General features: G+C 55.4%; 1 protein-coding gene and 1 long non-coding RNA gene across 2 annotated transcripts in view; both read left to right on the forward strand.

Moving 5' to 3' along the window:
* Positions 1-12249, forward strand: part of LOC115300137 (sorting nexin-29-like) — a 283725-nt gene extending 271476 nt beyond the window's left edge. The window contains exon 8 of the mRNA XM_029949758.1: positions 11925-12249. Coding sequence (XP_029805618.1) covers positions 11925-12054 — 130 coding nt within the window. The 3' untranslated portion in view covers positions 12055-12249. The remainder of the gene's footprint in view (positions 1-11924) is intronic.
* Positions 8352-9521, forward strand: LOC115300138. Its single transcript, XR_003912512.1, has 3 exons — positions 8352-8663; positions 8910-9400; positions 9487-9521. It is a non-coding gene; the product is annotated as an uncharacterized LOC115300138 (long non-coding RNA).
* Positions 12250-12643: the final 394 nt, after the last annotated feature.

Raw genomic sequence — 12643 nt, forward strand, 5'->3', positions numbered from 1 at the left:
TATACTATATGTGATAACATATACTATATGCAATACATATGTAAGGCATATAAATATATTTACATATATTAGCCATCCTAATTGGTACAGAACTAGTAAAACTTTTGCAAATGACATGATACTGTATATAGAAAACCTTAAAGAATCTACCAGAAAACCCATTTTATGGATAGTACCATAAAAGACCCTGAGTAGCCCAAAGAGTTTTGAAAAAGCAAAAACGAACTGGAGCTAACAATTCCAGGCTTCAAGTTATACTGCGAAGCTGTAGTAATCAGAACAGCATCACACTTGGACAAAAATAGACACAGATCAACAAATAGAAAACCCACAAATAAAGGCACAATTCTCTGGTCAGTCAAGCTTCCACAAAGCAGTAAAGAATATGCAATGGCAAAAAGTCCCTTAAACAAATAATGTTGTGAAAACTGGACAGTAACATGCCAAAAACTGAAACTGGACCCCTTTCTTGCACCATGCACAGAAGTAAACTCAAAGTGGATTAATGAGTTAAATTTAAGACCTGAAACCATCAAAACCCCAGAAGAGAACACAGGCAGGAACTTCTTGGACATTGACCATAGCAACTTTTTTCTAGAGAAGTCGCCTGAGGCAAGAGAAACAAACTCTTGGGACTTGATTGAAATAAAAACCTTCTGCACGGTGAAGGAAACCCAACAAAACTGAAGATGACCCACTAAATTAGAGAAGCTATTTGCAAATATTTGCATATCTGATAAAGGGTTAGTATCCAAAATACATAATGAACTTTGACAACACCAAAAAAAAAAAAAAAACCCACCTACATAGGCCAATTTAAAAATAGGAAGACATGAATAGACATTTCTCCAAGGACGACCTCATCCAGATGGCCCACAGACACATGAAAAGATGCTCAACATCACTCATCATCAGGGAAATGCACCTCAAAACCACAACGAGATACCACTTCAGAATGGCTAGCATAGAAAACATCCAAAACAGGTGTTGGTGAGGATGTGAGGAGAAAAGGAACCCTCACACACTGCTGGTAGGAACGCAAACTGGTGCAGCCACTGTGCACAACCATATGGAGGCTCCTCAAAGACAGAATCACCATATGATCCAGGAATCGCACTACTGTATTTAATGAGAGATCATGAAAACATTCGAAGCGATACGTGCACCCCATGTTCATAGCAGCATTATTTACAATAGCCAAGTTACGGAAGCAGCTCATGTATCCATCAGCAGAGAAAGGGATAAAGAAGAGGCGGTGTGTGTGCGCACATACATGTAATAGAATATTACTCAACCGTTAAAAGAGAGTTGAATCTTCCTATTCTCAAGATGGATGAATCCAGAGAGTATAGTGCTAAACAAAATAAGCCAGAGAAATACCATATGATTTCAGACAGATGTAGAATTTAGAAAACAAATGAACAAATGAGACGAAAAAAGGGCAAAACAAATGACTGACTGTAGAGAACAAGCCGACGGTTACCAGACGGAGGTGGCTGGGGGATGGGTGAAGTAGGTGGTGGGAATGAAGAGCACACTCACGGTGATGAGCACCGAGTAACGTACGGAACCGTTCAATCGCCGTATTGTGGCCCTGAAACTAATGTAATACTAAAATTAAAAAATTAAGCTGTGGGACTCAGACCTGAGTCTGTAGGGGAACGTCAGCGCCGCCCCGTACAGCATGACTTGAGCCTCCGTCTCCACTCCTGTGTGACAGGAGGGCCCGTCCCCTGCCCGGCCACTGCTTTACAAAAGCCGAGTGAGCGGACTGTTCAAGGGAGCAGCCACCTCCGTCATGCTCTCTCACCACTTCTCACCCTTCACCGGCGACCCCATGTTCTGGGTACATGGTGGGGGAGCACACAGATTTTTCGAGTCCCATTTCAGGCTCCTCATCCCAGCTGGGCCACGCCGAAGCCACTTGACTTTACTGCATGGCTTTTCACTTGAAAGGCGGGATCATTGTACCCAGTAGCACAGAGACCTGGTGAGGATCCAGCGCCCGGGACTAGGAGGGTGACTAGCGCCCGGGAATGGCAGTTCCTGCTGTGTCAGCCTTGTCTCCTGAGCGAGGTCCGTGGGGGTACCAAGGGCTGGGAGGCACAGATGAGAGAGGGAATCCTTCTAGCTTTGCACTCAGGCCACTCACCCTGCAGTACTCAGCCCCATGAGCCACAGGGAGATGAACAGACAGTGCTGTGTCCAATCACTTTCTTGGTTTGTTTTTACAAAACCACGCAGACCCCGTGGTTGGCCAGCCCCTGCTGCGTGATACTCCAGGAATTTTGCTCGTTTCTTGAGCTTCAGCCCTTGCAAGCCCAGGTGGGAACGTTCTTAACAAGTTTTAGAGAAAGGGAAATAACCCCAGGATTAAGAGTACAGTGCATTGGGAGGAAGAGAGGGTAGCCTGGGATTCAAACACCTAGGAATCTGCCACCTGGGTGCTCTTAATCCTGGGCAAGTTAACCTCTCTGTGCCTCAGTTTCCTCACGTGAAAAGGAGGGTGCATCGGGCCTCCCTTGCTGGCCTCTGTGGGTTTCTTGAATGCATGCAGAGCTGTGAGAACAGCGCCTGGTACAGAGCAAGTGCCGCCTAAAGGTCAGCAGTTAGGATTCAAGTGGAGAAGTGAGACCCCTCCGTCCAGCTGGTCACACACTGTTGTGTCCCAGGTGTCTTGCTCAAGGATGACTAGTTGAGCAGCTGTTCATTCCTCAGCGATCTACCAGGCACCTCCGTACGCAGGGCAGCCCTCGGGGAGCATGCAGTCTCGTGGCGGGAGACTGGAAAAGGAAACCCAAATATCAAATGAATCAAATTATTGCACCATGAAGGATATTTTCAAGCAAGGGACCATGTCCAGTGGGGCAACTTGCACGGAGAAGGGTGGAGGCATGGATGTGGCGACCTGGAGTCTCCGTGGTGGATGGAGCGTGGCCTGGTGCCCAGGTTGGCAGGAAGGGGAGACTGATCCAGGGGAATGTGCTAGCGTCTGCTTTGTGTTTTCAGAAGCGCTGTAAACTTAAAGGAGAAAATCTGACACCATTAATGCTTTGGGTGGGGAAGGTGGTGGCTGAAGGTTGGGGCACCTTGGACACGTGGCTCACAGCTCCGCAGTCCTCCGGGACGTTTTCAGTCCACAGTCAACACTCAAGTGTGGTTCCTCCCTGAGGCGAGGCTAGAGGATGCAGCCTCGGGAGTATGGAGAGGACTCTCCAAGACCCCGGCTGGGGAGGAGGAAGTCAGGAGAGCAGGCAGACGGCTGGCAGTCTCAGTGATGAGGCGGCCCCGGTGCCTGAGCTGCCTCCGAACAAGGGGAGAAGGTGGTCCACTGAGCCAGTTCTAAGCAGGTTCAGTGGCTGGACGCAGAGGAGACCAGCTCCAGCCCCCTGGGCCTGCGGCAGGTGCATGCAGACCCGCCCCAGGTGGCTTCCCCTGGGCCAGCTGGTGCAGGCTTGCTGTCGTGGTGCAACAGAGAGGGACCCAGGGAAGCTGCTCCTTAGGGACCTCGAAGCAGCGGCCAAGCGGCCCTTTGATACATTATTTCTTACGAAATGAGCAATGTGTGAATAAGTCCTAGTCGCAGAAATGTCATCGTGTAAATCTGTAGAATGTTTTGTCCTGTTTCCAGGTCTTTGCACTTACATGCACGTGCATATTCTGTCGTTGGAGGTTTCGATTTTCGTCAAATTAGGGTCTGACGTGGTCTTGTTCCGTAACCTGTGGTTTTCACCTAATTGTGTTTTGAGGATGTGTCGGTGCAGGCTGCTGAGTCACCGTGGCAGCTGGCACGGGTGCTGCTTACAGATGTACCAGCGTGTAGTCAGTGAGCGTCCAAACCTGCAGCCGGGGCATGGATTCCAAGCTTCCACATTGGAACCCATACTGCACGAGTGTCTGTGCATACACGTCTTGGTGCACACGCTCCCGTACTTGTGTAGAAAGGACACGTTGAAGGGAAGCCCTGGCTCAGGATTTGCATAGGTGTGTGCACACCCCCTGCTCCTCAGTTTTCCCACAAGGCCTTCCCAGTTTGTAGGTCTACCAGCCACACATGACCGTCACTGCTCAGTGTTCCAGGACCCTGTGCTTGGCAACAGCGTCTTTTGCCCTCCTGCATCGTCCTGCTGATGGAAGAGAAGGGTGTGCGGCTGTGCTCTCTACCCCGGGGACTCATTCATTCCACATGTCTCCATGGGGTGCCTGTCCTGTCACCGGCACTCTCCGGGCTGGCTTTCTGGCTGTAAATCGGCCGACAGCAGGAGAACGTGATGAATGATGGTGCAGTTGAGGCCGTGGGGGCCAGGAAGGTTGTGCCGAGATAGGAACCCGAGGCAAGACCAGGAGCAGCAAAGGGGAGAACTCCTGGCCCGATAGGCTTTCTCTCCGTGGGGACCGGTACCCGCAGAGGCACCAGGGCAAAAGTGGGCACCCACTGAGGAGGCTTAAGGCTGGAGCAGAGGGAGGGTAGGAGGAGAGGAGGCAGGATCACATCAGGGACAGATTCTGTGGAATCCTAGAAGGATTTTACCTGGGGAAAAGGGAAGGTCAGCGGGTCTGGAGCCAGAGAGCACTGTCTGGCTTGTGTTACTTACTCGGATCCCTCTAGCCGTGACTCCCTTTCCTACGTTCCCACAAATATTGGCAGAAATGGTCAAAGATCATTCCCCGCCCACCCCGATGAAGGGCCTATAGTATCGCTTCCCTGTGCGCTCACTCCTGGTTTGTAGCAGCCCTTTCGTACTGTCTGGACCTTCCCTCATCGCCTCCCCCCTCCCTTTGGAGAGACTCCCCTCCCCTCTGTTATGCTTTTCTACGTTTCTGCACATGATTTTGCATTTGTCACTTGACCTTCCACCTTGACCTATTTCTTGGCTTTTTGGTCCCTGTAACCTCATGGTTATAACCCCTGAGCTTTCATCTGATGGAACAAGTCTGGGTGATGCTTTCAAGGGGCACCTTCATTATTAATAATCTCAAAAGTACTATGATCACTACTTTCTAGGAGAGAAGTGAATATGGGTGATTCTCTCAAAGGGAACCTCCAAGGCCCACGATCTGGCATGACACACGGCCACGTCCGCTCAGCTGGGCACGTCCAGGGTAGCCTCCCACCAGAGGGCAAGGTGCAGTGCAGATGAGCTCCCCGTTTTTTTGCAGGCCTCCGAGGCTTTCCCTGAATGATCAGGTGTCTGGGATGAAATTCTAGGTACTGGGCACACAGTGGTGAAGATGACAGAGAGGGGCTGTTGTTACAAAGAAACTGAGAAACGGGGACTTGGTGACAGATGATTGGAGATGGCTTTCGAGCAAGACCTGCAGCTCGTGGACGGCTGGGCACAGCTCAGTGACGCAGGGGCTGGGCCCACGTGCAGCAGGAAGCCGGGGAGAGGGGACAGGGTAGGGCAACCGGAGGCATTGCTGAGGAATCCGTGAACGAGGGGAGACCGCTTGGACATCTGTGGAGCATCCAGGCCATGGAGGGAGAGCCCAGTGGGCCCTGTGGTGCATGAGGCGTGGAATGCGAAGGGAAGAGAGACCACAAGGAGACGTCAGGGTTTGGGAAAGAGGCAAAGCGTCATGCCATTCGGGAAAGCGAAGAAGACCGGAGCGGAGTCAAAGGTGTGATGGGGAAACTCAGGATTTCTGTGCTGGAAGTTCAAGATAGGGAGGCCTGTGACTCACTGGGGACGTGGACTGTGGAGCCCCAGGCCAGGTATGGAGATTTTGATCTACGAGGGTAGATCCCAGATGGGGACTGCAGGCAGATAAAGAAACTGAGAGAACCCAGCCCTGGGACCCACCCCACCCCCAAGATGTAGGTTGAGTTGCCAGAGGATGGAGGTGTCATCCATGTCGGATGCTGCGGAATGGGCCAGGTAACCCTTGGCTCTGAGGAGTAGCCAGAGGGCACTGAGGCCAAGGGAGGGCTTCCAGCTGAGAAACACCAGGACACAGTCCCCTGGGAGGTCACCAGGCCAGAGAGGGGCGGGACAGGTGCAGAGCAGAAGCCTTGAGAAAGTCCTAGAGGGAACAGCCCCTGGGCTTAATAGAGGGGTTCGCCTGAAGGAGGGACGGGACATGTCATCTAGTGTCAGAAGATGGACTGCCCACCGGTGATCTGGCCAGAGTGGGACGGACACTGCCGCCAAGTTCTCAGTGAGCCAGACACTTGTCACTCCCACACAAGGAGGAGCTGCCGGGAAATGGAATAGGAACCTTGGGGCCCAGAGACTTTGAGATGAACCAGCAATGCAGCCACCCTGCCCTGGGCCATCACCCCGTGTATGCAGGGTTGGCGGGGGAGGGGGCACAATGGGTGGGCACCCCACAAGGGAGCAGGCAGTGGTGACCCTGGTGACCACAGTCATACCCATTACTAGGAAAGAGGGGACACAAGATTGAGTGGCAGGACCCAGAGACAGGGGTCTCCACGAGGAGCTGGCCATGAGCAGGGGGTTAACGAGAGGGGGTGAAGACACCCCCAGGGGGAGGTCCCACCCTGGTGGAGGGCGTTCAGGGCTTCTGCCGTGTGGGCCTCAGTGCTCAGGAGCCCATGGGACACCCAGAGACCAGAGTCAAGGAGGCTCGCGGCCGGGTGCCCAGTGCCCCCCCGTCAGCATCAGGGCATCTGTAACCATCAGAAGTGCGTCGTGCCTGGCTCGTAGCCATGACCTAACGCAGGCTGACAGCTCTGGGCGCGGCGGCGGGCGGTGCAGGGTCTCCGCGGACGCACACCCCCTGCTGGGCGGAACCAGGCCACTGCAGCTTTACTTCTTGCATCACATGACTTACCCCAGGGACCCACTTACATGTCTTCACTGTTGGTGCCCCCATGTGCCCGTCACCCTCCATCCCTTCCCCTCCTGCTCAGCTGTCCGGTCTCCAAACAGAAACGGACCCCATTTCCACTTCCTTCTCTGAGCGGCTCCTGGGGCCAGGGAGGCTTCTCCCCACCACCCTCATGCTGTCACCCTCACCCCTGCTTGCTTCCTGCTGCCCCATTGTCCTCCTGACCTCGGCATCCTCCTCCTGGGGCCACAGCAGCCCCTCAGGTGCCCTGGTTCTGGGGCTGCTCTCTGTCACTCACTCTCCACTGGTAAGCATTAGAGGCCCAAAGGGGGTCATGCTAAGGGGGCTCCCCGAGATCCTCAGGGGGGCTCACATGGCACAATAAGGTCCAGCCCCCCTTCGAGGCTCAGAGCCCTCCCCCCACACCATACAGTCTTCCCAGAACCCTGAGGCCCTTGTTTCTGCAAATGTCTCCCCGTCGTCTGCCACTTGGCCCAAAGGATGACAGGAACTAGTTCTAGTCTGACAGCCCCAGGCTTGTGCCCTGTTGTCTCGTGGGACATACGTGACCTTGCACCAGTCCCTGCACCCACATGTGCCCCAGTCGATGCTGTCTTCTAGAGTTCACGCGTGTGGCACAGAGCCCCCACCGCCCGGGACCGCGGGACGGAGAAACATCAGCCCTGAGCCTGTCCCCACTGCGGCTCTCCTGGCCACATGGCTGACAGAACACCCCAAGCCAGACGAACGACACGTTTCCAAGCATCTTTATCGAACAGGGAACCATTTTCTCTGTGAGAGGTTCACTCCCCCACGCCCAGAAAGCCACTGCAGAAAACTGTGCACACTGCGTGAAGGGCAGGCTTACGGCCGTTCATGTCACCTTTACCCTTTACAGACCGGCGTCATTGCCAGCAGACCTGTCTCCCTCGTCTTTAAGTTCTTCTTGAACGAGGAGAGGGTCCCCTCTCCGTTCCTGCCACCCCCCGCCTCTCCCACCATTTCACTCGGGCTGATGGAACAGGCCCCACGTGGCCAGAGCATGGAACAGAGGAGCTTAGAGCTGGAACGTCACAGCCCTACCAGCAGCCGCTACGCCCGGGTGCTAGGAAAAGCACGCTGCAGGGGCCACGACAAAGTACTGCCGGCTTTACTGAGGGGGACTTGCGTCCAGCGGGTGTGACACGCAGCCTTGGCAGCTCGAACTGCGGGGCATCTGGTTGAAGGCATCCCACTCCCCGCGCCTCAGTCTCTTCCGGGTGTTCCTCATGCTCACGCCCACCACGTGCTGCCCCAGCCCCGGCTCAGGCCCTTTACGGTTCCTTGGTCGAGACCCTGCTCAGGCGCCTGCCTCTCTGCACTCCCAGAGGTCGGTTGGTCATCTGTCCCTCTCGCGGCAGCGCATGCCAGCAGCCTGGGGCCCCTCCCCGCCACCATGTCGTCTGGTTGTGGGCCGCGGTCCGACTGCACCCCTGCCCTGAGACCCTGGACAAGCCACTTCTCTCTGTCTGCACCCAGGTTGGTACTCATAGCAGCTGCTTCCCAAGGCCGGCGGGTAACGGTGCTAGGAAACCATGTCGTGTTCAGCCCCAGACTTAACAAGGCAGAGCCTTCTTTATTCTATCCCAAATCATTAAGTCACCTGAGACCCTTTGGGGTCAGGAACCGCAGGAATCCCAAGAACCACCTGGCACCTTACCGTCAGCATCATTCCCGGGTCACCAATGACAGCACCACTCTTGGTTCTGATCCAATGCAGGAGCAGGAAACCGAAGGAGTTTGTGGAGGCCACCTTGTACAAATCCAGGGACGTGATGCCCGGAGAGGAGCCTTAAGGACCGTATTGGGGAGATGTGGAGGGGAGGACATAGGTACAGCACGGCACTTTGTTTCCCTGTTGTAGGTCCTGGTGCACCTGAGCCCACATGGCTGCTTGCCACTCACCGTGGGGGTGGGGCAAGGCCTCCCCTCCCCCATCCCACGGACCCCCCCCCCCCCAAAAGGCAGAATGCAGTTCTCCTAGCTCCTGGTCACACAGAGGTCCCCAAGGAGCCAGGTGGCAGAGGCCAGGGGCCACAGCTTCAGTAGCAAACAGCTCCATTCCATAAATGTTCCAGGGTCCAGCGTGGCAGCAGCCGTCGGCCATGCAAAGCCGCCCCGCAGCTACGGCAGGCAGCTCCCAGCAAATGGAATATTGACCGGGTCTCTACACTTGGTTTATAAGCAAAGTGAAAAGCAAATCTCTCTCGGTGGCCATTTTTCACTGATGAGTGGCTCAGACCATCAGATTGATTTCACCCATGTGCTGGGGACCGGGACGCCACTCGGAGCACCCCAGAGGTTTATTAAAAAGAACAGTCAATGCTATGCAGGTATGGTTTCCTTTGGCACCTCAGCAGTAGTCAGCAGGGCAGAGGAGGGAGTCTGAAAGCGTTGCCAGGCTGACACGTCAGGACCAGAAGACCCAGCAGGTCAAGGAGAAGGCCCATGGGGGACATCTGGGCTGTGTCCTGGGTGACCAGCAGTGCTCCCTTCCAGCTGAGTAACAGGTGCACCGTGCCCGTCACTGGGACATGATGTCCTTAAAGACCTCACTGTCATCATGACGGTGAGTTCCTAGAGCCCGGGAAGTCCACGTTTTGCGGGCAAGGGAAGGAAGCGTCTGCACCATTTTCTCCCTGGTCTCATGCCCAGTGTTGGATCCATCGCTGTGCGTCCACCAAGACCAGAAGGAAGGGGCTCCACGTTGACCTGGGAGCCATCTTCTCGGAGGTATGAGCCCTGCTGGAGGTGCCCAAAGCCCACTTCAGCAGCAGCGGAGGGCGCGTTCCGTCTCACGGGCCTGCCAGAGTCGAGCTCGTGCCCCTGTTTGAGACAGCCTTATGGAGCTACCATCCGTGTTCCATGCAATTCAACTACGTAAAGTGTGCACAGGTTAGATTATCACGTCAGGACGGAACCCAGATCTCCCTGGCTCCAGGCCACCGCACCCTTTCTCTCCAAATCGCGATATTCTGGGCGAATGGAGTCACAGGGTATGCGGACTTGTGTGCCTGGGATCCATCGCCAAGTGTTTGCAAGGTTTGGCCCTGCCGCGCCCCATGGGGAGCTGGCCCCATTCTCCTCTTCCCGTGAGAGATTTTGCCTGGCCTGAGAGGTGGGTTAGCATGTGCCCACTGTGCAGGGCACAGCACAGATTCATAGGTATTCTGTGACCCTGTGGCGTCAGGCAGTAAAGACCCCACAGGGGCAAGACCTACATGCTCTCCCGTTAGGCGGAAGAGGGACCTGTGTCATGTGGCCACACGAAAGGAAGCGAAGAATTATTTTAACAAGATCCTTTTGTACAGAACCCTCTGGGCCTCAGCTTCTCCTCTGTGCTCAGACTGACTGTACTTTCTCGTAGAGACAAGATGTCGTTCACGTGGGAGTTTTACTTTCTGCCTTTAAGGAAAAGGAAGATCAGAGTCCTTTCCTTGCATTTGCTTCTCTTCAGACCTGTGGCCGAGTTCTCATTCCTTCCGCCCGGGTAGCCACAGGTGGTGGTGTGGCCAAGGCCACGTTCTCCATTCTGTGGATGCTCGGGCTGCTCACACAGGCCATCAGGATTCATCCTCCACTCCCAGCTTTCCTTCATGTCTCTTCGGTGGGCATCCAGGGCTGCGAGGGGCTACGGTCAGTGTGTTAATCGTTTGAGGAACTGCCGGACGGTCTTCCAAAGCAGCCACCACACGTAGCACTCCCTCCGATGGGTAGGAGGGTCCTGCCATCTCCATAGCGTCCCCAACATTCGTGCGGTTTCACTGCAGCCATCCCGCGGCCGCAAGGGGGTACTTTGTTAGGGTTTCTGTGTGCGTTTTCCCAGAGCTAATGATGCTGAGCGTCTTTTCATGTGCTTCTTGGTTATTTGCATATTGTCCTTGGAGAAATGTCTATTCAGACTCTTTGCTCCTTTTTTCGTTCAGTTGTGTGAATGGCAGTTTTTACCAGGATCCAGCTTATAGGGGTGGCGGGGAGGGGAGGGAGACTCAGAATTCCAGGGGGCGGCAGTGAGGTGTCCAGGTAGTCCCACTGGTAAATGGTACAGTCCAAGATTTTTGTCCCCATGTGCCCTGCTCTTTCTACCCAGGTGAGGGGACAAGGGTGTGGTTTCCTTGGAGACGCAGTACAGAGCAGAGATGCCCCTTCATGCTGAAGTAGATCTAAAAAGGTTACCTGGGGGCACCTGGGTGGTCTGTCGGTTAAGCATCTGGCTGTTGACTTCCCAGGTCAAGATCTCATGGCGCGTGAATTCCAGCCCTGCATCAGGCTCCTCTCTCCCTGCTCTCCCCCTGCACATGTCCTCTGTGTCCCTCTCAAAAATAAACTCAGAACAATAGCACCAGCAGTCATGTCCCTTATCTTGGGCGGTCTCCATCAGCGTGAGGCTTCCTCCCTCCCCAGACCGGCCTGTGCACATGACCTTGGCCCCAGCGCTCTCTAGGGGAAGGACCCAGAGGGCGGGCGGCTCAGCCATGCGCCCAACACCCGCCCCCTCCTCCGGGTTGACACAGACCCGCAGTCTCCTGCCTTCCCATGCTGTTCGGTCGCCAGTATTAGACATCAGCCTAATTGTACGGTGGTAAGAACACGTGATCTGCCCTGTTCCTTTTTAAGTGCACCGTGCATTCTTGGGGGCCCCAGGACCATGTGGTAGGGCAGGGCTCAAGTGAGGATCCAGAAGGAGTTCCGCCCAAAGCCCCCCCGTTTTTGCTACACCCTCCCTTGGCTTCAAATGCAATGTTCTCCAACGCATTTTCTTTTCTCTCCTCTCCCAGCCAGGGCGCCCTTCAGTGACAACGGGGCAACAAAGCTACCGCCAGCCCGTTCTGTCCGAGCTGTCAAATACGGTCCAGAGCTGGCCGCCCCCAGAGCTGGCTCAGCTAACACCTGGGTGCTTTGGAAGACAGAAAACTCGCGTAATCCGGGTTTTCCATTTCCTCTGTTGGTTCACCAGAGCTGGGTGGCGGCTGTCCCCCGAGGCCCCTCCTGCCATCCTCCCACCCCACTGCTGCTGGTCGGCCACCGCTGCTGGAGCTGTTTGCATTCGCAAGTCCTGACTTAATCAGATTCTCCCCTGCTCTGTCTTACAGCGACATTGCCCCTCCTGGAGAACCGCTGACCAAGAACAGCCGACCCAAAGCGGCCTCCCGCTTCCCCAAGCTGTCCCGAGGTCCCCCCAGAGAGACCCGCAACGTGGAACCCCAGAGCGGCGACCTCTGACCTCAGCAGCATCCCCGACTCGGGCCCTAGGTGTTGTGCCAGCTGCCTCTACCCAGCCACTCTGCGTGTGACCTGGCCGCAGCGGCTGGCCCCTCAGTCCCTGGAGGGACAGCCACATGCACCTGGTGACCCCCGAGAGCACCCCCACGCCCCCCATCCCAGGCCCCTGATTAAACTGCTCTGTCTCCGAGGCAAGGAGGCTCCTCGCGGGCCAGACACAGCCCCACGCACTCCGCTCCAGGGGCCAGCGGGAGGGCGGGCACCAGGTCGGGCCCCGGGCCCCCTGCGTGACGTGCACGAGTCCAAGGTTTCGTTGCGTCAGAAACGATCTCTAGACTCCTTCCCACATGGGAATTAGACGGACTGTTACCTTTTCTTTTTACTGTCACTGCCTGCTGTAACCTACGGACACGTAGGGTTCCGAGGGGAAGGGGGTCTCCTGTGGTCGTCCAACAGCCTGCCTGTGGTCACTGTGACCTCCTTGCAAAGGACCGCTCGGCGATGCTGAACTGGGGTACGTGGGGCACTCGCCCTGCCTTCCCGGGGCGGATTCTCACAGTGCCAGCCCACGCAGGAAGCCGGAGGCCGC

This window comes from Suricata suricatta, chromosome 8, assembly GCF_006229205.1.
Source record: "Suricata suricatta isolate VVHF042 chromosome 8, meerkat_22Aug2017_6uvM2_HiC, whole genome shotgun sequence".
Taxonomy (NCBI): Eukaryota; Metazoa; Chordata; class Mammalia; order Carnivora; family Herpestidae; genus Suricata; species Suricata suricatta.